This window comes from Corvus moneduloides, chromosome 3 (assembly GCF_009650955.1).
Source record: "Corvus moneduloides isolate bCorMon1 chromosome 3, bCorMon1.pri, whole genome shotgun sequence".
Classification (NCBI taxonomy): Eukaryota; Metazoa; Chordata; class Aves; order Passeriformes; family Corvidae; genus Corvus; species Corvus moneduloides.
Window position 1 is genome coordinate 109014180 of NC_045478.1, and position 23096 is coordinate 109037275.

At 41.5% G+C, this 23096-nt stretch overlaps 1 protein-coding gene across 4 annotated transcripts in view; it reads left to right on the forward strand.

The window, feature by feature from the left end:
• Positions 1–22323, forward strand: part of SUSD4 (sushi domain containing 4) — a 72323-nt gene extending 50000 nt beyond the window's left edge. For 2 of the 4 annotated variants that reach the window (XM_032103408.1, XM_032103409.1), the window contains 5 exons: positions 459–647; positions 14614–14805; positions 15287–15431; positions 16653–17035; positions 18229–22323. In XM_032103408.1, coding sequence (XP_031959299.1) covers positions 459–647; positions 14614–14805; positions 15287–15431; positions 16653–17035; positions 18229–18428 — 1109 coding nt within the window. In that variant the 3' untranslated portion in view covers positions 18429–22323. Of the gene's footprint in view, positions 1–458; positions 648–14613; positions 14806–15286; positions 15432–16652; positions 17036–18226 lie in introns of all 4 variants that reach the window. The other 2 variants (XR_004239088.1, XM_032103410.1) reach the window with 2 other exon arrangements.
• Positions 22324–23096: the final 773 nt, after the last annotated feature.

Consider the following 23096-nt stretch of genomic DNA (forward strand, 5'->3'; position numbering starts at 1 on the left):
GCCTGCAAAGCTTTTACAATTGCATGCACTTTGTCACAGGAATGGTTTTAATATTTTAGAGGGTTTACATGCTTGTCATTTTTAAGAGGAGAAATAAAACTCACCGTTTCTATAAATGACAGTCTTTCTTTATTAAAGATTCTACCTCAAAAAGAAATTGCCATCTGCTGAACCGGTGAATGTTTGTTAAACAAAATACTGTCAGTTTCAGAAAACCTTTCTTGTATTTGTTGGGAGTGAAGCCCATGCTAGCAAAGCGTGTGGGCTAAACCACAAAAGGGTTTGAAACAGAATAATGAGGCAGATATATCTGAGGGAGATCATGCAGACATGCCATTCATAGTGGAGAGGATGAAAAATATCACACTCTTCAGTTTAGAAACTGTAACTGCGATGTGTGAAGATGACTGAGATAAGCACTTGATAATAAAAGAAACCTCCCTCTTCTTAATTTGCAGGTTGCCTGAGGCCATTGGTTCTTCCTCATAGTTACATTAACATATCTGAGTTCGGGGCCTCCTTCCCCGTAGGAACAGTGGTGTATTATCAGTGCTTTCCTGGATATAAACTAGAAGGGGCAGAGATCCTTGAGTGCATGTATAACCTTATCTGGTCAGATAGCCCACCTAGGTGCCTTGATGTGGAAGGTAAATGTCTTACTGTTTGTTTATCTTTCCATTTTGCAAGATCTGCATGCTCTCTGTGATTTTAACTCAGGGCAGTGGCTATGGTTCCACTCTGTGATGTTTCCAGTGGCTGTGCAGAGCCTGTCAGGGCTCTGCTGTGTGCAGCCTGCTGTGCTTCACTGAACCCTCAGCTCTTGGTGTTCCCTGAGTAATGTTTGCTCTCGCAGTGTCCCGAGTGCAAGAGGCAAAGCTCCTAATGATTGCTTTGCCCTTAAAATGCAAACTCTCTGCTGCCTTTTCGATCCGAACACTGAAGTTACATAACTCAGCTCCCTGTGCACCTGGTCAGAGCTCCTACACATATGTACAGATTTCTGTGATAAGCTAAAAAATACTCCACAGAAGATCTTAGTTAGGGCTGTGCCAGCTGCAGTCATTATTTAGCACCACATGGTGCTGCACACCTGAGTATTTGCTCTCTCATGGTAGTTAACCTTAAAGAAGGATTGACAGCTAAAACGACTGAGCTAATTTATTGATGAGGAACATAAAAACAATTCAGTGTGAAACAGAGGTAAATCCTACTGAGCCAAAAGGCTCAGTGACTAGAGCCTGTGACTAGAGCTGGGATGGAGGGTGTTGTAGTGCATTTATATTTGCATCCCAGATATTTAAAACAGAGATACTGGATAGATTGCTCCATACTTTGCCAGAACTGCATAAACTACCCTCCTCCATCTTGACATCTTGAATGAAACATCCTAGGGAGTCAATGAGAATCCAGGTAACATCCTCTGCATTTCATTCCCCTAAAAGAACTACATTTTTGTTCTATTTCAAGCCTGTAAGGAAGCTATCTCTGTGTAGAATTTAGCTAAAAGCAGTTATAGGAATTCATATGTGATGCTTATGTCACTGAACTAAGTGCTAAGCATTCTGGAAGTGCAAAAATTTGCCAAAAGCATCAACAAAGTGATAAACTACACAAAAATAATTAAATGAGCCTTATTTTTAGCTGGCAATTCAAGTTCCAAAATTCAAAAATGCCTTTTCAATTTTGGAATGACAAAACAAGATGATTTTTTTGTTTGTTTATTTAGCTCACCATGAAAGATTAATCCTCATTCAGCTAAGCCATTTTTGGAAGGCTTATTTGTTGTTGTTTATAGCTTGGAAAACACATTAAAAAATCAGAAGGGCCCTGTTAGGCTTAATCCAAACAATATAACTGATTTCACAAAAATGACAATTCTTCATTTAGAAAGATAAGAGCATGAAACTCAAGCGTGTGAAGCAGAAAAAGTTGTCTTACTGTCACTTAACACAGGTGAGCATTCCAGCTGCTATCAAAATACCTGGGAAAGCTCATGTGCTCGTTTCTTGCTTGTATTATAAAGTCATAGAGAGGCTCTTTTTCTTGATAGTTTAAAACATGAGCCAAGAACTTCTGCCCTGACAGTTCTACACTTTAAATAACATGTCAAAAGTTATCATCCCCACTCAGCTATGATGATCTGTGATGGGGGCATCAGTGTGTGCCAGACGCTGGGCCAAGGCCATCGGGGAGGCCTCCTGAGTTTGGATTTTGCTTCGGCCTCCCTTTGAATCACTTTCTTACTGCTCTCTTTAAATGCCAGACCTCTCCATGGTGATTTCACGTGGGCATCCCATCAATGCATGCGTTGAGTGAACCACAGGAGACCGAAGTCTGGAGCACAACACTAGCAAGAGCTGGTTTGGCTCAGTTTTGGGGCAGAAGAGAGAGCTTCCAGCAGCACTGAAAGGTCACCCCTGACAGCTCCCCTTGTGAACTCGGCCACAGGGCTGCTTCAGCAGGTGTGCAGTGATGTTCAAAATGAATCCAGATAGGGTAAATCAACTCAAGATGCCCTTGTTTGAAGGTGCTTGTTCAAGTGATTTATGCAAGGAGTGCCAGTCTCCAGGAATCTTGTTACAATTCACTACTCTTAATTAGTGGACGAAACTCTTTCCCCTGTGTATTTTTTTATTCTCCACCTTGCATTCCAATGTCAAGCTCATTTTTCAGCGTTCCTTTTATGTGTGCGGTGTAATCTCGCCAAGCAGTATTTTTCACAGAGGAAGTCGGCAAATAACAAATTAATTCCATTTATTTCTTTCCATGTTCAATTAAAAATGTATTGTAATGACATTTCCTGCTCAGTATTTTAATATGGTAATGATTAAAAGCAAATGACTGCTAGGAAGCTATAGCAAACCATTTGAGAGCTTTTATTCTCCTATAAACAATGCTGCTTACAGCATCCTCATTTAGATGTATGTTCTTGTTGAAGCCTCCACAGAAGGGATTTCCTAAATTTGTTTGTAGTCACAGAAATACTACATGTCAATCTGGTGAATTTTCCCCTCTTTGTTAGGGCAAAATAAATTCTGAATGAAGGGTTTGTAGCTCTATTTAAATAGAAGGTCACACCAGGGACCACTCAGCTCCTATTGCACATCAGGCTTTTTAGTGCTTCCCAGCCTTACCCTCAATATTGCTGAGCGCAGAGCTTCCACCAGCTCGGGTGAGAGACTCATTTTTGCTGTTAGGGAAGGAGTTTTTTTTCTGATAAGTGAAATCAGTGCTGCTTTAGTCAGAGCAGTGCATAGAAACTGTGTCACCTGGCACTGAAGGGCAGCCAGCAGTGCAGAGCTGAGCAGTGACTGCTCAGAAACAGCTGTTTGCATCTGGCCAGGGCAGTGGTTATGGCTCCGGCAAAAAAGGACGCCTCTAGCTCCGATTGCCAAGTGTTAGCTGGTGCGGGACCCTCTTCTTAAATGGTTGTACTTTGCCAGATTTAAAACATTTGGATTAATTTTTGAGTGCCTGCCTCAAGCTGAATCATTTGGGAGGCTTCAGTTGAAATGGTTGAGCAATATCAGAGAAGGACAGTAAAAGAAACAGTGGTGTTTTACCAGTGCTGGAAGATTTTACAGTCATTTAGAGGATAAGATGAAGCATCTTCACACTGAATTTTCTTCTTTAACTTTCTTAATTTCCTTTTTTTCTAGTGGACTTCTACAATTATGCAGAAACTTTTTAAACCTTCTTTTGTACTGAAACTCAATAGACACTTCCAAGAAAATTGAAGGAAAATGGGCTTTGGGTTTTTTTATATGATTTTTAAATTACCTATTTGGGGTTAATTATCCATCTGTAGAAACTGATGTTAGTGATTGCCTTCTGTAAAATCTGGTATGTAAAACATGGGTGCAGAATTAATGAGAGTGAAGAATATCACATGGGTTATAAACATCAATTGTAAAATAAATCAAATGGCTTCCAAAAACATTGGAGGAGAGCAAACACTTGAAAACATACCTGTATGGAGCTCTGTGAAATGAAACACTTAAAACCAGGATATGTTCATAATATGGTACTTTAAGGTCAATAAAGATATTACACAGGATTTGGAGAAACAAGAAAAAAACAACAAAAAACCCCAAACCAAACTGAAAAAAACCCCTTGGCCATGAGTACTTTGGGATTGTGACCTGTGTATGATTACACTCCTTGCCATCTGGACTCTGTATTTTAATTTTTCATGCCCTCTGGAAGTCTTCCAGGAAGATGTAAGGAATAGTTCTTATGAAGAACTGGGTGGAGAGTGGCAAGGGAGGCAGATGAGGAGAGGACAGGCTGGGAGAATTTGATTATAATGCTAAAAAATAAGGCACTTTTAGGGATAGGGTCATTGGGAATTCCCAGCTTTGTATTTAAGAGTAAAAGGGAAAACAGGTTGATTCAATTTGCAAACAATAGACATGATCCTGTTACTTAGAATTTCTTGTTTCAGCATCATCCCAGCTGAACAGAAAAGCTGGTCTTGCAAGGAATCAAATATATTGCAATATCAAAAACTTCATTCTGCTTTCTGGGACCAGCAGATCCTCTAGCTGAGGTTAAGCTTGCAAGAATGTAAAACAAAAAATATTTCAAATTTGTGTCAGTAGATTCGAAATTAAAATGAAATAAACATGAGAAATAGACTTCAAAGGGGAGATTCAATAAGCAGAAGAGACTAAAAACACAGAAAAAAAAAAAAGGTATTTCCGAACTCTGGACTATAAAGCCACCTGATTGTGAGGGTAGATGAAAAGATACAAAGCTAAGCAACCATAAAGGTGCCGAAAGGATTCTGAAAATCATAGAAACTATGGAAGAAAGGTAGGAGAAGGAAGGAGTTAAGAAATTTGTACAACAAAGGCAGAAGTGCAAGGGAACCCAAACCCCCCTTACCTGGGCACCAGGAGATTTCTGGAGAATAAAAAGGGGTTAGTCAGATGAGAATCAAAGCCAACAAAGTATGCTGCAGAGAAAAAAATACTGCAGAAAGACAGGTAAGAATACAGAACAGAGCTTTAAAATTTTTCTGCTCATAAGCCTGGGGACAGACACATAGGGGCTGATAATTCTGATTTAGAACCTAGAAAGTAAAGAGTATGAAAGAGGAGGGTGATATTACAGATGAAACTCTGTACAGTTCAAATAGTTCAAAACAAAATAGCTGAAACTTTGTAATCAGTTATGTGCGAAATACTTTGAAGGAAAACTTCGCAAATCTGCATTCTTCTATAACAGTTCCTAATGCCACGAACAGTGATTGACACCGAGCTATCTATTTGATAAACTAGGCACTTAAAGTCTTTTAAGTTCTTGAAGGAACATAGAGCAGCACTCTGAGAAAAAAGGATAGAAGTCAGCCTGTAATCAGTTATGCTCAGGAGATGGGATGAAGTAAGCAATCCTAAGCCTGAGGTGTTGTACATCGGTACAAACGCATTTTTCTCTGTGTTTCTTTGCTGACGTTGAGAAGGCTTTAGATAAATTCCAACATGACAGACTGATGTGTATCCTCAGGGAAGATAATGTTGATGCAGCACATCTGCAACAGATAGAAGTCCTGTAGAGGGAGCAGAGGGCAGCAATACAAGCAAGTCATGAAACACTGTGGTATTGAGAAATTAAGTGAGGTAGATATCAGGATTCTGTTTTAGGTTTGCACCTACTCAGCTTGCAGGCAGGAGGGAGAATAAATTAAATACTGCTCAGCTGCTGAAGAGGTCATCCAGGTTAACTGAGTTAATGTTAACATGGGACGTATTGATAGCCTGGTTTCTAATAGCTGTGACTACAGTGGTATTTCACTGCCTACAGCAATACTTGTGACTCAGAAACTACAACCATAGCACCAGACAACCATATATCTAAGGACCTTTATTAGGGCAACACCCTTCTGTCAGTGACACCTTTAGTCTGATACCCAAAGCATTAAATAGGCAGACAGTGTCTCACCCTGGGGGTGCTTGTAGCAGAAAGCAAGTCTGATGAAGAAGTTTAAGAGGATAGTTTTCTTTAGAAAAAGTCATTCAGTAATTCTCCTTGCTTCTGCCCTGTCAACAGTTCATTCATTCATCACCCAGGAGTGCAGAAATTATATGCATCCATGTATGAATGTGGAAGGTGAGCACTTTAACTTGGAGTATCTGGATTTTTGTGCTGTTGGAAAATGCTGAACTTGATCTGTCCACTTTTACCCACAGCTGAACAGGTGTAGAAAAGAATTGAATTCAAAAGGAGCACGGAGAGACATGAAATGCTAGACAGATAAGTCATGTTCTTCTGTGGACATGCTGCTAAATAGTCATCCAATCTCTTAACTCCAGCAGCTGTGTTGCAAAGTGAAACACAAACAGACCAAATTCAAGGCAGAACGGATACGCACCAAAGTGGGCTTTTTGCAGCTCTTGTTGTAAGGGATGGAGGGTTTAGAGAACACGCTTCAAGTTGAAGACATTGTCCAAAGAACATAAATAGCATTATATTTCTACGTGACTGCGCCTTTTTTGCATTGCAGAAATCTTCCTTCATCTTGGCTGGGATTGAAACAGATGCCTTCTGTACTGTTCATACTTCTTCAAGAAAGCAACAGAATAACATCTTGTAATCTGTTTCTTTCATGTCTTTGGTATTGGTTGTTGCACAGGACTGCCGCAGTAAATCACTGTTTTACACCTGCTCTATCACCTCTGTACCTTTCAGAAATTCCTTAGCATTTCCAGAATCAGCCAGACATCCCAACGTTTTCATGGAGCCATAATTTCTGCCCTGAAGTTGCACATGAGCAGCTAGATGCATGTAGTGTTTTATCCACACTGCTTTAAATATACTGTAGATTAGGTGGGGGACAGCAGGCAAAAATTCTTCCTGAGGGCTGTTTTATAATACTAATCTCTAACTGTATCTGACAAGGCTGCTTGGAAGGGAAAGTAACACATTGCCTGCCTTTATGGACATGTTCATTAAATTTGGCCACATAGTGCACTCACAGAACATCTTCCACAAATGGAGGGAACTGTAGCTACGGACTCTGTGCATCAGGAACTCTACTCGCTTGTTCGTTTCCAGAGATAAAAACCAATATTTAAAGGGTGGCACTTTCACCCATCAGTGTAGGCAGGCACTTGGGAACTGAACATAAATAACAGAAAACAGCACTCCTCCATGCCTTCCTGGTCTTGTAAGATGGCTTGTGAAATTACAGTGGTAAGATCACCTGCTGGTTTTCCTCTCCATTTTTTTTTAACTTGTAGCTCTCCAATGGGCTCTTGTGCTTTTTCTTACCTAATGTGGTCTACCTTGATTTCCTCAGCCTTCAGCTAAGCCCTGGAATACAGCTTGTCTATTCCAGCCTTCTTGTCTCCATCAATTCCTGATGACTGGTGTAGGTAACTCCACACAAGCTCAAGGGATTCTTGCTTATAACAAAGAAGAAAAAGCTATTCAAAACAGAGGGATTAAAGTAACATAAAAACCCACCGATACAGCCAGCTCACAGTGAGCACTAGCTTCTGCAGACATCCCTCACTGGAGCCTTTGGCTGTATGGCTTTCTTAGGCAGCTTCCAGACTGCTCTCTCTCTCCCCTCTACCTCCATTATACTTGTAAGCATTTTGGTCTTTTCCAGTCCTGAGGTTATCCTGGGATGCCTGTCAAATACCCAAGCCTTGACTTCCATCGGAATTTTCTAATTCCTTCCTGCAAAGTGTCTGTGTAGTCCCCAGCATCTGCTTCTCAAAGTCCTAAAAAGACCATTACTGGTCATAAAGTCAACCACTCATTAGGGAAGGAAGAAACAAAACTGGAAGCAAGTGATTGAAGAAAGCCAAAATGATCTGCTGTAAATGAGACCACAGTGCTCAAAGCACTCACATGTGAATAATGAATATAAATATTTCCTTAAAATTGTGGGCCTCTTGCTGAAAGAAGTCCTAACTCTCTAGCTGCAAACTTGTCATCAATGTTTTGTAGTTTAAATGGAACTTTCACTGTTTAACTTAACAATTTATAGGAAAAAGATCACTTGGGGTGTGGTTCATCCTGTGTTTGTTGTGAAATGCATTTGAAACTAAAGACTTCAGCATTGATATCAGTGTTTCACAGGACACTGTGCTGGGAAGGGCAGACTTGTTGAGGTTGAGTGTGAATTTGGCATGATGCTCCTGTAGGAGCTCAACTGACTGGAACTGCAAAAGCTGCTCTGTAATTTGGAATTCCAGGAAGGAATAAGTGATTGTAAATCACTGTCTGTTTCCATTTTGGAATCAGCTATTACTAAATTATTTTTAAAATATGTTTGAAACTAGTTTTATGCTGTTTCATTCAGGCTCATACAGCTGCTTTCAGTGACTGCAGTTCTCAGCAAGATGCTGTTTGTCAAAGCTAGACCAGAGAAGCAGCTTTTCTTTAAAAACTTAATTATTCAATTCATTTCACACTCTGTAGAAGGTGAGAAGTTCTTCTCACTGTGTGCACATTGAAAGGCTTACCTCACAGTCATAGCTGGTTCAGAATTACCCAGGGGTGATTGCCTAGGGGTACAGCCAGCAGCCTGGAGCCAGGAGACCTGGGGTGTGTTCCTGGCTGCTTGAGCATTGACTTGCTGAGTGGTTGAGAAGAAATTGCTTATCTGTCACGTGTCTTTTCAGAAGAAAACATGTAAGTGGCATTGTGATGGTTAAGTAATCAAGAAAGGTTAAGACTGAAAAGAATTTGGATACTATTGGCTAAGAATACAATATTAATAATAACTCTTGCTCTAGGCTTTCAAGAAATAAATTCTCTGGCAACTTGAGAGTTCAAGTAAGCATCTTGTATCTTTATTACATATTCAGTCAGGCTTAAATAGGATTTACTCTATATATGAGTGCTCAGTTATTTCCATCAAACTTTCTATTCTGTTATTACTCTTGGTGCTGCTGTTTTGCTGTGGGAATGAGTAATCAGAAAAGTTCCTCGAAGCATGGCATCACTTTCAGAACACAAATTCAACGGCCTCCAAGTTTGTTCCACTACAGCTGTAACATGCACCAAGTCTCCCTTCACAGTGCAAGCAGCATTTGTTGTAGGAATGTTTCATTAGGATATTGTTAGGCTAATGTTCACAATAAATGAAAAGTTGCTCCAGTAATGCTTCCTGTTCTGCTTACATTCCTGAAGAGTCTAATTTTAAAAAATCTCATTAAGTAGGTGTTCTTAGAATGAGGTGTTTTGACAGGGCTTATTTTAAAGCAGCTGTTTTTTGTATTTCCCTCCTTTTACAAACCTCTAAATTTCTTCTTCAAGCTTTTGATTGGATATGAGCAGTTGAGTCCAGTAGTTTTTCTTCCATCCTACTTAGAATACTTGAAATTTTAACGAGAATTTTTGTTTTGCTATTTTAGAATTAAAATAGTTTGGGTTTCGTACACCTCTGTAAATTGAAATCTAAATATAGAATAGAAAAATCCCTTTTTTAGTATTCAAAGTGCAGAATTAATTTCCTCAGGCTCTGTACTGTGCAGTGCAGGTGTGATTCACTTGCTGGTAATACCTGTGGAAATGGACTGGTCTGTCAGGTGAACTGGACAGGAATTCTTATGAATGTGAAAGATAAACTTCTTGGTTGATGATTTGTTTTATTCTGAAGGTATGAAGGGTGATGACACTGAGGGAACCAAGAAACAAGTTTTGTTAGCACAGTGTTCATAAAGAAGCAGGAAAAGGAACAAACATAATCTTCATCTTCTATGTTCCTGTAAAAAATATAATTTTCAGATCTTGCATCCCCAAGCATGTGTTTGTACAAAGGCAGTATATGGAAGAGCATCCCTCCTTCAGGCCTCAGAAACCAGCCAGTAAAGCTTCAGATGGGGACCTGGCCACCCTGGATGGGAGGGGTCAGACCTGCTGGGACATGCACAGCTGTGGGCTCATGGAGCTTGGGTTAAACATTGGTTGGGATGCAGTAGCCAGATGATAGGTGTCCAGATTTCTGGTGATCATTAGCGTCCTGATGTGTACAAGAATGTCAAGTGAGGGTCAGGAGAAGCTCTTGTTGTTTCCTAGTTTGTGAGCAAAGCAGACAGTGTGTCCCCTTCTGAGCGAGACACACCAGCGTTTTCCCGCACAGTGGAATTTATAGGTTTTTATTTGTGTCTTTCTCATCTGGAAGTTTCATCTTAATATGTTCTCACTCCTTGCATAATGAGCAGGCATTCACGATGTGTTTGGAAGAATTTATTCTTTATTTTTTATTTTATTAAGAGTTTATTCTTTATTAGGTGCTGATGTCTCTAATCCTGTCAATCCCTGTGTCAAACAGGAATGGCTGGCCTTACACTGGGTTTTCTACTAACTGAGCAATTAATGTCCTACACAAAAGGTGGACTACTAGCTTGAGAGAAATAAACACAGGTGAAAAATAAATTTGCTTGTTCCTACCCCTTATTTTGTTTTATAAGTGAGTGTCCTGTACTGCAAGGCATTTTTGCTTTTATTTTTTGGCCCACATAAAAAACACTGGGCAAAACCTGAATGATTACCATCTGTCTGCTTTGACCACAGACTAAACCCACTAGCCTTTGAACACTGACTGAAAAACAGGTTTTGAGCAGTGTAAATATCTGTAACTCCACTGTTATCTCTCTACCAATGGCTTTTAAAAAGTCAGGCAATGTCTTTATTCTGTGCCATCGATGTTAATTGAGAATATGCTAATGCCAAAAAATTTTCCCTCCCTCCTCCAGTTCCAGTGCCAACATTGCAGAACTACTGCAGCATCCTCCGGGCAGAGTTTAAAAAGCTTCTTGACCATAATGGGTAGGAAAAATCACTGGGTGAACCACATTAATTCCTCAAGTGCCCGCAGCCTGTGCCACCCTTCCCTGGCCCTACTCCAAGGGATGCAGCTCTTGCACTGCCAGGCTGTGATGGAGAGGGCACTCTGTGGGGCAGACCAGCCCTTGCCTCTGCTCCAGGCCACAGTGTCACACTGCTGGTAACACAAAGCTCAACTCCCCAGGTTTTAAGCTCTTCTTGATAGTGCTAGTCCTTCATTAAAATCAGCCAGAGCAGAAAGCTGGTCTCAGTGGAGAGCCCTCAGCTCCAGCAGCTCCTAGGAGCAGGCAGGGAAGTCCACCAAATCAAATCAGGAATTCTTCCCTTCAACTTCCTTGAGTAACAGGACTCTTGAGCATCCAGAAAGGGATTTGTTTGCCATATAAACACAATTGCTCTTTCTTTTTGATGAACGATTCAACTTTTCAGCTGAGAATGCTGAGCTATAAAGTTCCTGTAAATCCCCATACAGTCTGTGGGCAATTGCTGTACAAAGACAGATCCAGAGACCTGGGATCACCTGCTGCAGAACCACCAGCAGACTCTGTTTGAATTATGTCCGTCCCTCTGCCAAGCTCCAAAGTTAAGGACACAGGCATGTGGTCTTTTAATGCTGGTTGTCAGAAAATACTACTGGATTATCCATGCTGGATGTTGTAATTAGAGCATTAAAGTCTCCAAAGCCTTATAAAGTGAAGATGCTGAAAGCTATTGGTAGTAAAAATTTAGTGTCATTTTTAAGAAAAACACTTAGGACTTTTTTTTTGAGCTGTGAAAACTTCCTGAAGTAGAATTCCCTTATTTCTACGATTAGTGTGCATACTGCTATTTGGCAGTGAAAATGTACTTGTCAGATACACTTCCATTGTAATCAGTGGCTGTTTTCATTCTGCGAGTTTGATGCATTTGCCTGAAGTCCATGGCCTGTAATTTCCAAACACAATTAGGGTTCATCACTGGGAATGCTAGAATTTTAATTTTCCTAAAAAACTTCAGTGGCCTTAGGTTTGGCACCTGAGTTTTCCTCCATATTTGATCTGGCACATTCCTTTAATCCGTGTAACCAGTGTCATACACTGGCATCAGACCCTATAAGGTGACCGGCTCTGCACTAAAAATTTTCTGTTACTGGGAGCCAAGAGAGTTCAGCAGCCTTCCAGACTTTCATAATCTTTATTTTCTATGATCAAAACTAAGGCCCACTTGCTGCCTGTCCTTCCACTGGCTTTAAAGGATTTTGGATCAGGATGACCATGGGAATGAAGTGAGTTGAGAAAGGGACTGAGTGTACGACTGACTGCCCAGAGCTCAAAGTGAGTTCTTTTGGAGTTGTTTGTGATGTATCTTTCACGTGATTTGTGAAAAGAGGCTTTGAACCTGAGTGCTGCAGACGGTGCATGGGGGCCAGTTTTCCCGTGGAAGTGTTAAAGGGATCCTGAAACTGGTTGAACGTAAAGTTCACAGGAGGCGGTGAGTGATACCCTAAGAGAGTTAGAATCCCTGACCCTTGCAGTCCAGTTGACATAAGAATGAAGCACTGTTTCAGCTGAGCTAAAAGCCCTCATTTTCAAACCTGTTCCATTACATCTGCTGGTTGCATTTTCCTGCAGGAGCTGTTGGCAGGTATGACCCCTTAAACCTCGACTCTAATTCATGACTAATACTTGGCAGGGCAATAAAAAATTGTTTGCAGAAGTTTCCAGGCAGCACCAATAGACAAGCATTTCCCTTGAAATATAGATGTGTCTGTGGAAGGGGTGGCACTCTTTTTAGTACTGGGGATATATCCTACACAAGGAGTGATACTCTTGGTTTTGGGTGTTATAAAATACACCTCCATTTGTAAACAGACTGACAGCTCCGTATCTGGGTTGTCCCCACAGTGTATTGCTTTAAATCTGCCTAGAAACGTGTCATTCTTGAGCTGACCCACATTGCTGGGACGCCAGCTTTGAGGGATTTTTTATTCAGCAGGCTGCTTTGGTTCTCAATGACTTTAAGAGGTTAGGGATGATGTAGAGGCTACATTGCTGGAGGGGAAAATTAGTTTCTCTGAGTGTTGCTCTTTGTGAAAAGGTGTGCTCTACTTGCTCATTGCTAGAAAGGTTGTGGGCATCTACACATCTCTTGCACACTGCCAGAGCCTGGAAAAACTCAGTTCCAGAGGAGCTTAAATTGTTCTCTTCCTTTGTTCTCATGCTCTAAGCAGAGGTAATAAAAATACACCAGGTTTCCTTATGGTAGGCCAGGATAATGGCTTTCACTGATCATTTTCTTTTTAACACAAGAATGATCTTTTTAACACAAGATGAAGGTGCTTTCCTACTATTTCAGTCTGACAACCTCACCCTAATCTCAAGAAAATTGTTTTCAGTATTGAGTTGACTTCCCAGTAAAGTATTCCTCTTTGTTGTGGGCCCAGAGACTTTGGAAAGTGTGCAGAGCATTGAGGATGTGAATTTTTATGTGATTACTCTGATTTCAAGTTATTATTAAGCCTTGCCAGTGAAAATGCAAACAAAACCGTGTCTCCGGAGGATGGGGAATAGACATTGCTGCACATTGTAATCAGCCTCTCTTGAAGATTCATTTAATATCTTGTGTATTTTTTTATGAAATGCATTATTCATGTAACAAGATTCACAGGAAGAAGCAGCTGAATTGTAATTTCTGGGAAGATTCTTCTTCCAAGAGATGTCATTTTCATTATTTAAATCAATGCAGTAGGTCTTGCCTGCATGAGAGAGGCGTGAAGTGAAGAGCCTGTAGATGAGGCACTGAGCCAGCTGGGAACTGCCTCTGAAGGGAAATAAAAGCAGCCATCCAGTAACTGAAGCCCCCTTTTGGGTCAGTATGTAGTCATTTGAAACATCATTACACTTCGTAGAGTTTTTTTGCTCTGTGCTAGAAGCACTTAAGAAAACAGTAATCAACTAACACTTAGACAGTGGAAAAGTTTCCTCTCTTGTAAAAATACTGCTTGCGAGCTGCTTTCCCCACTGCTGTTTTCTAGAGAGTGCTCCCTCAGTTCTCCATGGAGTTCATCTGCCTGGGATGTTGTTCCGGGGCCTACAGGAAAAGTCCCACATGTTTATATTGCAATTCTCTCTTATTTACCTAACCCTAAGTAAACCACTCTACTTAATTAACGCAGGCTCAGCCTCTGCTATATTTAAGACCTCACTCCACCAGTGGTCCCACTGAGATCAGTCAGGCTGTTCAGAAATAACAAATCACAAACACCACCAGTAGAGTTTAAGCTCAATTTAATAAAATTACAGTGATACAGACTGCACATGCTTAAGCAACACTAGGTGCTTTGCATCTCTTGCAGCACTGCTGATGGCAAACTTATTTTTAAAAGGTATTTAATTAATGCATATAACCATTTAATTATGTTAATGTAACAGAAACCAGCATGTTACAGCCCAATTATAAATGCTTCGTGAGGAGCGTGAGTCTCCTTGTTTGGACTGCCCCGCTCCATACCCAAGCAGCCACCTGATGGGCATGTGTCCCTTTTTGTCTTCCTCTCACCCTCCTCTTCCCACAGAGGATTGGAAGCTTCCCAGATCCCACCTCAGTGACCGCCTGGCATGTGCATCCCTCCACTGGTGTGGATGGGCACCTGGCCTCCCCGGGCAGTGGCCTGGTACCGCTGAGACAAACCCAGAACCACAGGGAGCTGAGAGGGAGCCTGAAGTGTGCCTGCTGCATTTTGACACTCTGAAGCTTCACTGAAGCTGCCCAGTGGTGGGTTGCTGGCATTAATGTCTTTCTCCTTTTCCCTTTGTTTGTTTGCCCAAGTTTGTCCACTACCTCCAATGGTGAGTCATGGAGACTACATCTGCCACCCGCGGCCTTGCGAGCGCTACAACCACGGGACGGTGGTGGAGTTCTACTGTGACCCTGGTTACACCCTCACCAACGACTACAAGTACATCACCTGCCAGTATGGAGAGTGGTTCCCCTCCTACCAAGTGTACTGTGTCAAAACAGGTAAGGGATAGTCCTATGCTAGTAGTCCTGTCTTCCTACAGTCCCTCATTTTGGAGCAGATTTGTAGGTCGGTAATGCCTGCTGAACTTCATCTATTTCATGGTTAAATGATGAGCATTGATTTTAAGATGCTACTAAATATAATGTGTTCCCAAGATCCTGAATGATTCTAAACCATTTTGATCATTTCCTCTTGAAATGTGTTTTTTAACATCTGGGTATTTTTATGTGTATGCAAGTTAGGGTCATGATTGCATGTATAAAAAAACCAGTCAAGGGGAAAAAGCAAGATCTAGCCTCTCTCTCAGCTTAATGTTAAGGCTGCTTTTGGTACATGGCATTGGGTTTATGTGTGGTTTTTACAAGTTGCCTATAAAAAATGTCTGGTCCTAACTGGCACTTCTAAGTAGTGTTGAAGTATTCATATAAAATAACAACAGGAATATACAAGCACAACTCTTGTATTGTCTTTCTGTTACAGAACAAACCTGGCCAAATACACAGGAGACCCTCCTGACCACATGGAAAATAGTGGCATTTACTGCTACCAGTGTTCTGTTAGTACTGCTACTGGTTATTTTAGCCAGGATGTTCCAGACCAAATTTAAGACACATTTCCTTCCACGGTTTGTACTGCTTTCTTTTTTATTTTAAAGAGGGTCTTGGTTCAGTTTTCACACTCAGCACTCCTTGCTGGAGAGATGGAGCAGCTCACAAGCCTTGCAGATACTTTGTTCTGCTCTGAGCAGAAGTCCCTGAACCACTGGTGTGGAAGGGCACCCGCAAAAACCTGCAGTAGTCCTTCATGAAGCTAAGATAAAAGGCAAAGTTTGCCAGATTCACTCTGGGAGTAATTACTGACCTTCTACTGAGAATTGCTGCTTCTGCCTGTAAAAATAGCTGACAGTGTTTTTAAATACTTGTTTGCAGGTGCTGGGGGAATTAATTTTTTAACTACTGTAGACTTAGTAATGGAAGTTTTAAGAAAGAATTTCTTTTTTCTCTATGGACAATTTTATATTAAAGGTTTGCTTTACCTTCATTAGTGTTATTTTCATCACAATTCATAAACATCTCCTGCATCCTTGTTTATTTCCATAAAATACCATGCAGCTGTGAGCATTTGTCATTAATTCACACAGTGCTCTTCATGAGGGAGCCCTACAGCCTGGACTTGTCTAGCTTACTGAAATGGCTTTCAGCCCTCCCCTTTTCAGATGCTTTCATGTCTTAAAGGTACCTGAGACCAATTCCCTCCTGCCAGGACTATACTGTGTTTAGTAGGCTACTAAACACATACTTTTAGGGTTTAACAGACCTTCCCAATTAATTGCTTAAAAAAGAAACCAGCTTAATACTGATTAAGGAAGCCTCCATCCTTTGAAAAAAAGGCCTGAAGGAGGCCACAAATCTTGCCACCAAAGCCTTGTCATCCAGCAGTAGTGATCTCAGTGCCTGTTTACTTGGGCTGTAAACACTTTTGTGCTCTAGCACACGTTATTCCAGGGGTTCAGACACTTTTGGCTGGTGAAGTATGTCTGTGATCTTATATATGATACCTACTGTGCACAGCACAGAAAGTGGGGCTCCTTATCTTTTCCACATACCTGTTGACCTTCCCTTGTTGGAATTGTTCTTCACATTACTGGTTTCATTTTTTCCGATTGTAACAGATTCCACCTGCCAACCCAAGCAGAGTTTGGCAGACATTTCTGTGAATGTTAATGACCCTGTAGCTCCATTGGGCATGACTAGAAAGTGCTGTGTTTACTGAAGTTCAGCAGTTGCTCCGAGGTGCTGCTGACATGCTCTTGCTCTCTGTGATAACCCATCTGTGTTTGACATAGAGGCAACCAGGAGGGCTCCATGGGTGACCCCGACTTCGTGGTGGTGGATGGTGTTCCTGTCATGCTGCCTTCCTACGATGAAGCTGTCAGCAGTGGCTTGAATGCCCTGGCACCCGGATACTCAGCTGCCGCAGACCAGGGGCATATTTTGCAGACAGAAGATCAGAATCCTCCCGCTTACCCCGGTCCCAGGATTCCAGACACGCTGCCCAGCGAATTCGAGACCTGTGGCAGTAGGTCGGGTTCCTCTGAACTGCTCCAAAGTTTGTACCCATCCCTGACGTGCCAAGGGGCAGCGCTTCCCGGCTCAGATCAAACTGATATATCCCAGAGCACTGACGGGGACGCTGCATCCACGAGTCCCCGGATCGATATCACAGATGGTGAGTCTTGCGTAGGTGCAATAGGTGAGTCCGTGAACAGGGAACATCATTTGTTTGTACTGGCAGAGCAGGAGTTCACCCAGACAACTTGCTTGTACTTTCTCCATGGTTTTGTCCACACCTTAATTTGGAATTTTTTTTTAATCTGACAACTCCATGGTTATAGAGTTTCATGTCTGCCATATATCCTTGCTAGCTGTGGTGCATGTGATTTGAATGCCAGGCCAGAAGGCTCCTGTCCAGACCCCAGTCTCATCAACAGGGATGTCAGCAAGCACCTGTATACAGCAGCAAAGCCAACCCTCATCTTGCCTGTGCTGGTCTGTTCATCTGCTCCTCAACTCCTACGCTCACAACTCCCTCACATACCCTGGCTTTCACAGCCAATAACAGGATTTTCTCCTTAAAAGAGAAAAGAAATCATATTTTCATACTGGGCCAAAATTAGCAGCCTTTATGAACAAACTCATCATGTCTGTGCATCCAGCAAAGTGTTCCTTCCATCTAAGGCAAATGAGCCTTAAGCCATGGACATGGAAGTCACAGCATAAGGGGAATGTACCCACAGGTCCAGGTGCCAGAAGGAAGCTTGCCCTGTATTACTGCCTGCCTTTAAGTCAAACATGGGCATGTACTGACGAGATTTCATGGAGTTCTGAGTGGTGCTGCTCAGCCTATTAAGGAAACTAGATGGCTTTCCTTGAGACATTTAGAGGGAGAGGCTCATATCCCACTCTCCACAGTCACTGAGCTGAAGCGCAGTGTCCTAAATTCAGTGTGGGTGGAGGTCTGGGTGGAGGAAGTCTTCCTGCTTCAGAGGGGTTTGGATAGTTTTACTGGTATCACAAGGGGGACAGGACATCCAGGAGGAGAGGAAGAAATTACGGTAGTGCCAGTAAAAGTGCCTGCCACTTCTGAATGCTGTTTCAGTGATTAATGTAGTAGCAAGGATGTTTGCATTTAGGTTTTTGTGGCCCTAATTTGTTGGAGAAAATCTGTGTAGTTTTAGTTATCTAATTTTCATAGAAGTGTTAGAGCCTGAGTGGGTCTAGAATTGTCAATACCCCACGTCTTGTTCAGATATTTGCAATGTCCATTTCTGGTTTTGTAGAATTGCTAACCATAATACTCTGCAACAGCATAAAGGGAAATTGCAATCAGCAGTCAATGCTATTTCTTTGTTTCTCCTAGAGATTCCTTTGATGGAAGAAGACCCTTAGCCTGCACTGAGTTGTGTCTTCGTCACATTGCACTGTGGGGTGACATGAATCATGAGGATTCAGAGATAGAGAAGACTCTCTGTGGAATTGGGGAGGGTGTTTTCCTACTTATCAATCTTCCACGCAGTGATGTCACCAGGTTGGGTGTATGTCTTAATCCACAGCGGGGATAACAGCATCAGCATTTGGAACAGCAGCAGTTTTATGAATGAATCCTGGGGATTTGATGAGAGCAGATGTAGAAAAAGAACTGTGGCTTTTTAGAAATGAAATGTGTATCTGCATCGCAGAAAGTCATATGGCTCTGTAAGAAATGCTATTGGATTTTGATACTAACTGCCTCACGAAAGCATGTCAAAATATGTAAATTTGCTTATAAAGACTGCTTTAAGTGATCTATGGACCTCTAGTTTATGAAGAATCCTTTCAAGTTTAAAAAAATACCAGTACTGAAACACACACAGAAAATAGGAAAGATCCTCTTTGGCTTTCCTATGATAACCAGGAAGTTTTTGATTTAGTTGTTGGTGATTTTGCTTCAGACCATGTCTGCAGAAAATATAACAGAAATGATGGGATTCATATATACTTTGATGTATGATAGCAAATATATATAAATATATATATATATATTTAAAAACTCTTAAAGAGAAAGGAAAGGAAAGACTCCCAGGTCACATAATGATCTGGAGATTTTTTTTTAAAGGTAAGGCAGAATTTATATCATAGACAATATTCAAAATAAAGTATCAATATTTGTATTTATGCAAGACTTCTGTGACTACATTGCATTTGATAAATCCTGCTGTAATATGAGAGATCTAGAAGATGTTAAAATTATGAAATACATGCTTAAGAAATGTTGAACTGCCGTGCTTCAACCTTTCTTAAGCTCTTAAATATATATATATATGAGAGTAATCTACAGTCATAGCCCAGAGCACTGCCTTGTCCCTGTACATTGTGGTAGTATTCTGAGCCATTATTGTAGATACTTTTTAAAAAAAAGAACAATAAAGCTGAGTTTCAGTTCTTTTGACTATTGTGTAGTTGGCCTTTTTTTCCCCTTCCTCACTTCTTTCACCAGCTCGTACCTGAAGGCTGAGAAGGCAGCAGAACACCTGCCCTGTGGCATTTTCAGCTTTACATCCATTATACAGCTGGAAATGAGAGAGTGGTTTTGGTTAAGCAGGGCACACGGAATGGCTGCAGCTTCTGCAGATGCAGTGTGGGTTTTGTTGAGGGCTTTCTCTGCTCTGCAGGCTGTGCCAGAGCATTGTGCTAAAACCTGTATGAGGGGTTCACTCTGTGGTGTTACAGGCTATTTGTTTTTTGTCAGGAAAATTCCTGGCTGTTTCATGTACTTACTGAAATCCAAGCAGGTTTTCTTGTGTTATTTTTCATATTGTGCAGATGAAACATGTTAAACTGGCAGTGTTTGAAGGAATAACTCACTGTGTGTTAATGACAGAGACTGCCATCGTGTGGGCTAATCCAAACCGAAGGGAAAAATATGACTGAATTCTGATTTTATGTACAAAGTAGATTAATAATATCTCTATTGCCCTAAGTAGAGGATCAGTGAAAGCTGCTCTGTTATTTTTTCATGATTGTTTAATGATTTATTTGTATTGTGGTAGCATTTAGTGGCCCCACTCATGAATCAGGCTAATGGAATAATAGATGTGCTGCAGCCATTCAAGGAAAGTGTTTATTTGCATCCTGTCAGCAACTGTACATGACAGCAAGAAGCAATAGCAGACCAAAAACTGTTTCAAGCAGAAGTAATTATGTCAATTATCCTATGGTAAGATTGATGAGAACACAGCGATTGGTATTGAAAGATAAGACATATTCCATATTATCCTCCATTCTTGCTTACACAGTATTTGCGTTATTTTTTTCTGCTGAATTGTCCCAGTTGCAGCTGTATCTTCAGGTTTATCCCAGAGATGTATCTATCAGGTGTTAGTACTTTCTTGGCTACTTCTTCCTCTTTAGATACCAAGCTTTCCAGAGGTGTTTGCACGACCAACTGATGTTTGGAATTATCGCTCCATCAAACAAGACAGGAGTGCTGTAAAACCAACCCTGAACTGAAGCACATCCCAAGGCCCCAGTCAGTTACGTGATTTCTGTTTCATAATGCCATTGAAAAGTATTGAATTTACTTTAAATGCCTTATAAAAATGTTATGAAATCCATCTTTGCTAGTCTTTTAGCGGATTGTGAAATTTCATTCCTTATTACATTTTTTTGGTTCCAATTATTAATTCCTGTTATGAAAGCTTCTTGATTAATATTTGGAGCTCTGAGGTTTTATGGATTTACACTGTTGTGTGTACTGTATTGCAGTCATTTCATTAAGGGAGCCAGACGGGGTAACTTAAGAAATGTAAATTTATGACTTATTAGACCATTTTTTTTAAGAAGTGCAGAACTGCAAATACACCAGAAAATGGAATGTATTAATTTTGCTTGGTAGCCTTTTGATAACACTGTGCTAAATACAGTTTGTAAAGGGAAAAGAGTTTTACCATTTTTTGCTTATGTTGGATAAGACTTCCTGAAAGGTTGTTTTGGAGGGATGATTTGTGTGGTTGAGTTTGGGGGTTTTGCATGCTTGAATATTTGGGGAGAAAGAGAGGATTTTTCTCATGCTATTTTTTTTCCACATAGGGCTTGAATTCTCATGAGAAGACTGCCTCCCCCTGGATCCACACCTGTGTCCCGACCCACAAGGTGACACCCTGGGCTGGGGGCTGCCCCCAGGTGCCCCCAGCCTGCCCAGCAACCTGGACATCCCGGAGAACTCCACAGCTCCCTGGCCTAAGACCTCAGGATGTTTTTAGGGCCTCAAGAGACAAGAGGGGTGCTATGATCATGGCAGGATGTTCACTGTGTAAATGAGACCAGATGGGAGGATGAGCACATCTTACACAGATCATAAGCTATTTTCCCTTGAGCTAACTGGATGTGAATTAAAACTGATCCAGGAAAACCCTTGTTGGTGAGGGGAGAAGCAGCATGTTAGTGAAGATGGACAACCCTTGTGCCTTCAGCAGAGAGAAGAAGGGTGTGTACTGAGAACTCCAGGAAAGAAAAACAATAACTGGCTTCACCCTGACAGTACTTCTAAAAATGAGAAAGAAGAGCAGAAGTGAGCAACATGTCAGCATTCAACACTGACTGATGAATGGGGGCTCGACCTGCAGAGTGCTGGGTGAAGGGTGGGGATCCAAGGTCTGCCGATCCAAGGAGCTCTGCAGGGAGTGAATCACAACCTGAGCATGAGTCAACAGGACCTGACTGTTGTGAAAATGTTAAATGTCAACACAGGGGTGTTTACACAGAACTGTAACTTATTAAATGCATGAAGCAATCCTTCAGCTGCACTCAGCACTAGTAAGGCCTCAGCTAGAGCAGTGTGTCAAATGTTGAGCAATTTTTTTCGTCTTCAAGGGAAAAGTGGTGTAGCTGGAGGGCAGCCAAGCAGAGAGAATCAAGCAAAGAGAATGGGAAAAACTTGTCCTGTCCCCACAGGTCACAGATTATGTAGCGTTCAGTGTGAACAACAGAAGACCAAAGGGAACACAGAAATTCAGTTTTCTGTAAGAAGCATATTTTGCAAAAAAGAAGGAATTTATCCATATAAGTAGGACAAGAATAATAGACTTAATTGAAGCTTGAGAGAATTAGGTTAGATATTAGGAAAAACATTCTAGTCACAGGGATGGTTACAAGGAGAAGGATAGTCTGAAGATGCTGTAAAAGCCACTGAGAGATTTTTTAAGACTGTTTTAAATAAACAGAGGCCAGTAAAACATTGGGGGGAGATGCACAATGTGAGCTTTGGGGCCCTTTCTCGTTCTGTTTCTACGTGATTCCCGGCTTGTAAAAACTAAACTTGGCTGATGCCCAGTTTTGCCCATAGACTAATTCCAAACTGATGGTACTGGGCACACTGGTCAGCGCTCATCGAAAGCACAGCCAGAAATACTCTCTATTCCACCAACAGAAGCTTTCATGTAGCGTGGGATGAACTCCAGTAAAATCCTGTGAATTAAACCCTGTTGCATTAAAGTGACATTGATTTCAGAATTTTGTTCTGTGACAAATCCAAACTTGGGATTTTCTGGTCTTCATGTCTATCTTAGGCAGCTAAATGAATGCAGCCCTTCTAATACTCCCTGTGCATTAGGTGAAGTAAATCCTCTCTTGGCAATTATCTGAAGACACCTATTGAGTTCAATGAGAAACAGCAGCTCAGGCAGTTGGAGCGCAGAGTCCATTGTTGTGTTTATGCAAAACTTGCTTCCCATACCCAAAAGCTGTTTGTTCTCCCTGCTCTGTGCTGCGGATGGCAGCACAGCTTAGCACATCAGCTGTCAGAGGGGGAGTAGCACAGATGAGAGAAGCACGTCTCAAGCTCCTGTTCTTGATCTCCTGTGGGTGCCCAGGCAGGACTTGGGGGGCAGAAAGAATCAGAAGGCAAGTAAACACCTTCCCCAAACCCAGGGGGATCTCCTGTAGTCAAGGACACATCCAGTCTCTTCGACACAGTTCCCAAAGGAATTCTGGAGGGGAAGCCCTGTGGTGGAGGGGAGATGGGCCCTGCTTTGCCTATCGCTCCCAGGCCAGGGTGTGCAATCAGAATAGGCAGACTAATCCTTCTCTCCCCATATAATGTATATGACCTACTTCATGCATGAGAGATTTCTCTCCTCACTACTATTATATAGCGGCACACAGCCTGTTCTTCCAGCCCTACATTTTCTAGGACGGGAAGATAGTTTATTTAACAGCAACAGAAAGGGCTGAGATTGACTTATCTTCTGTCC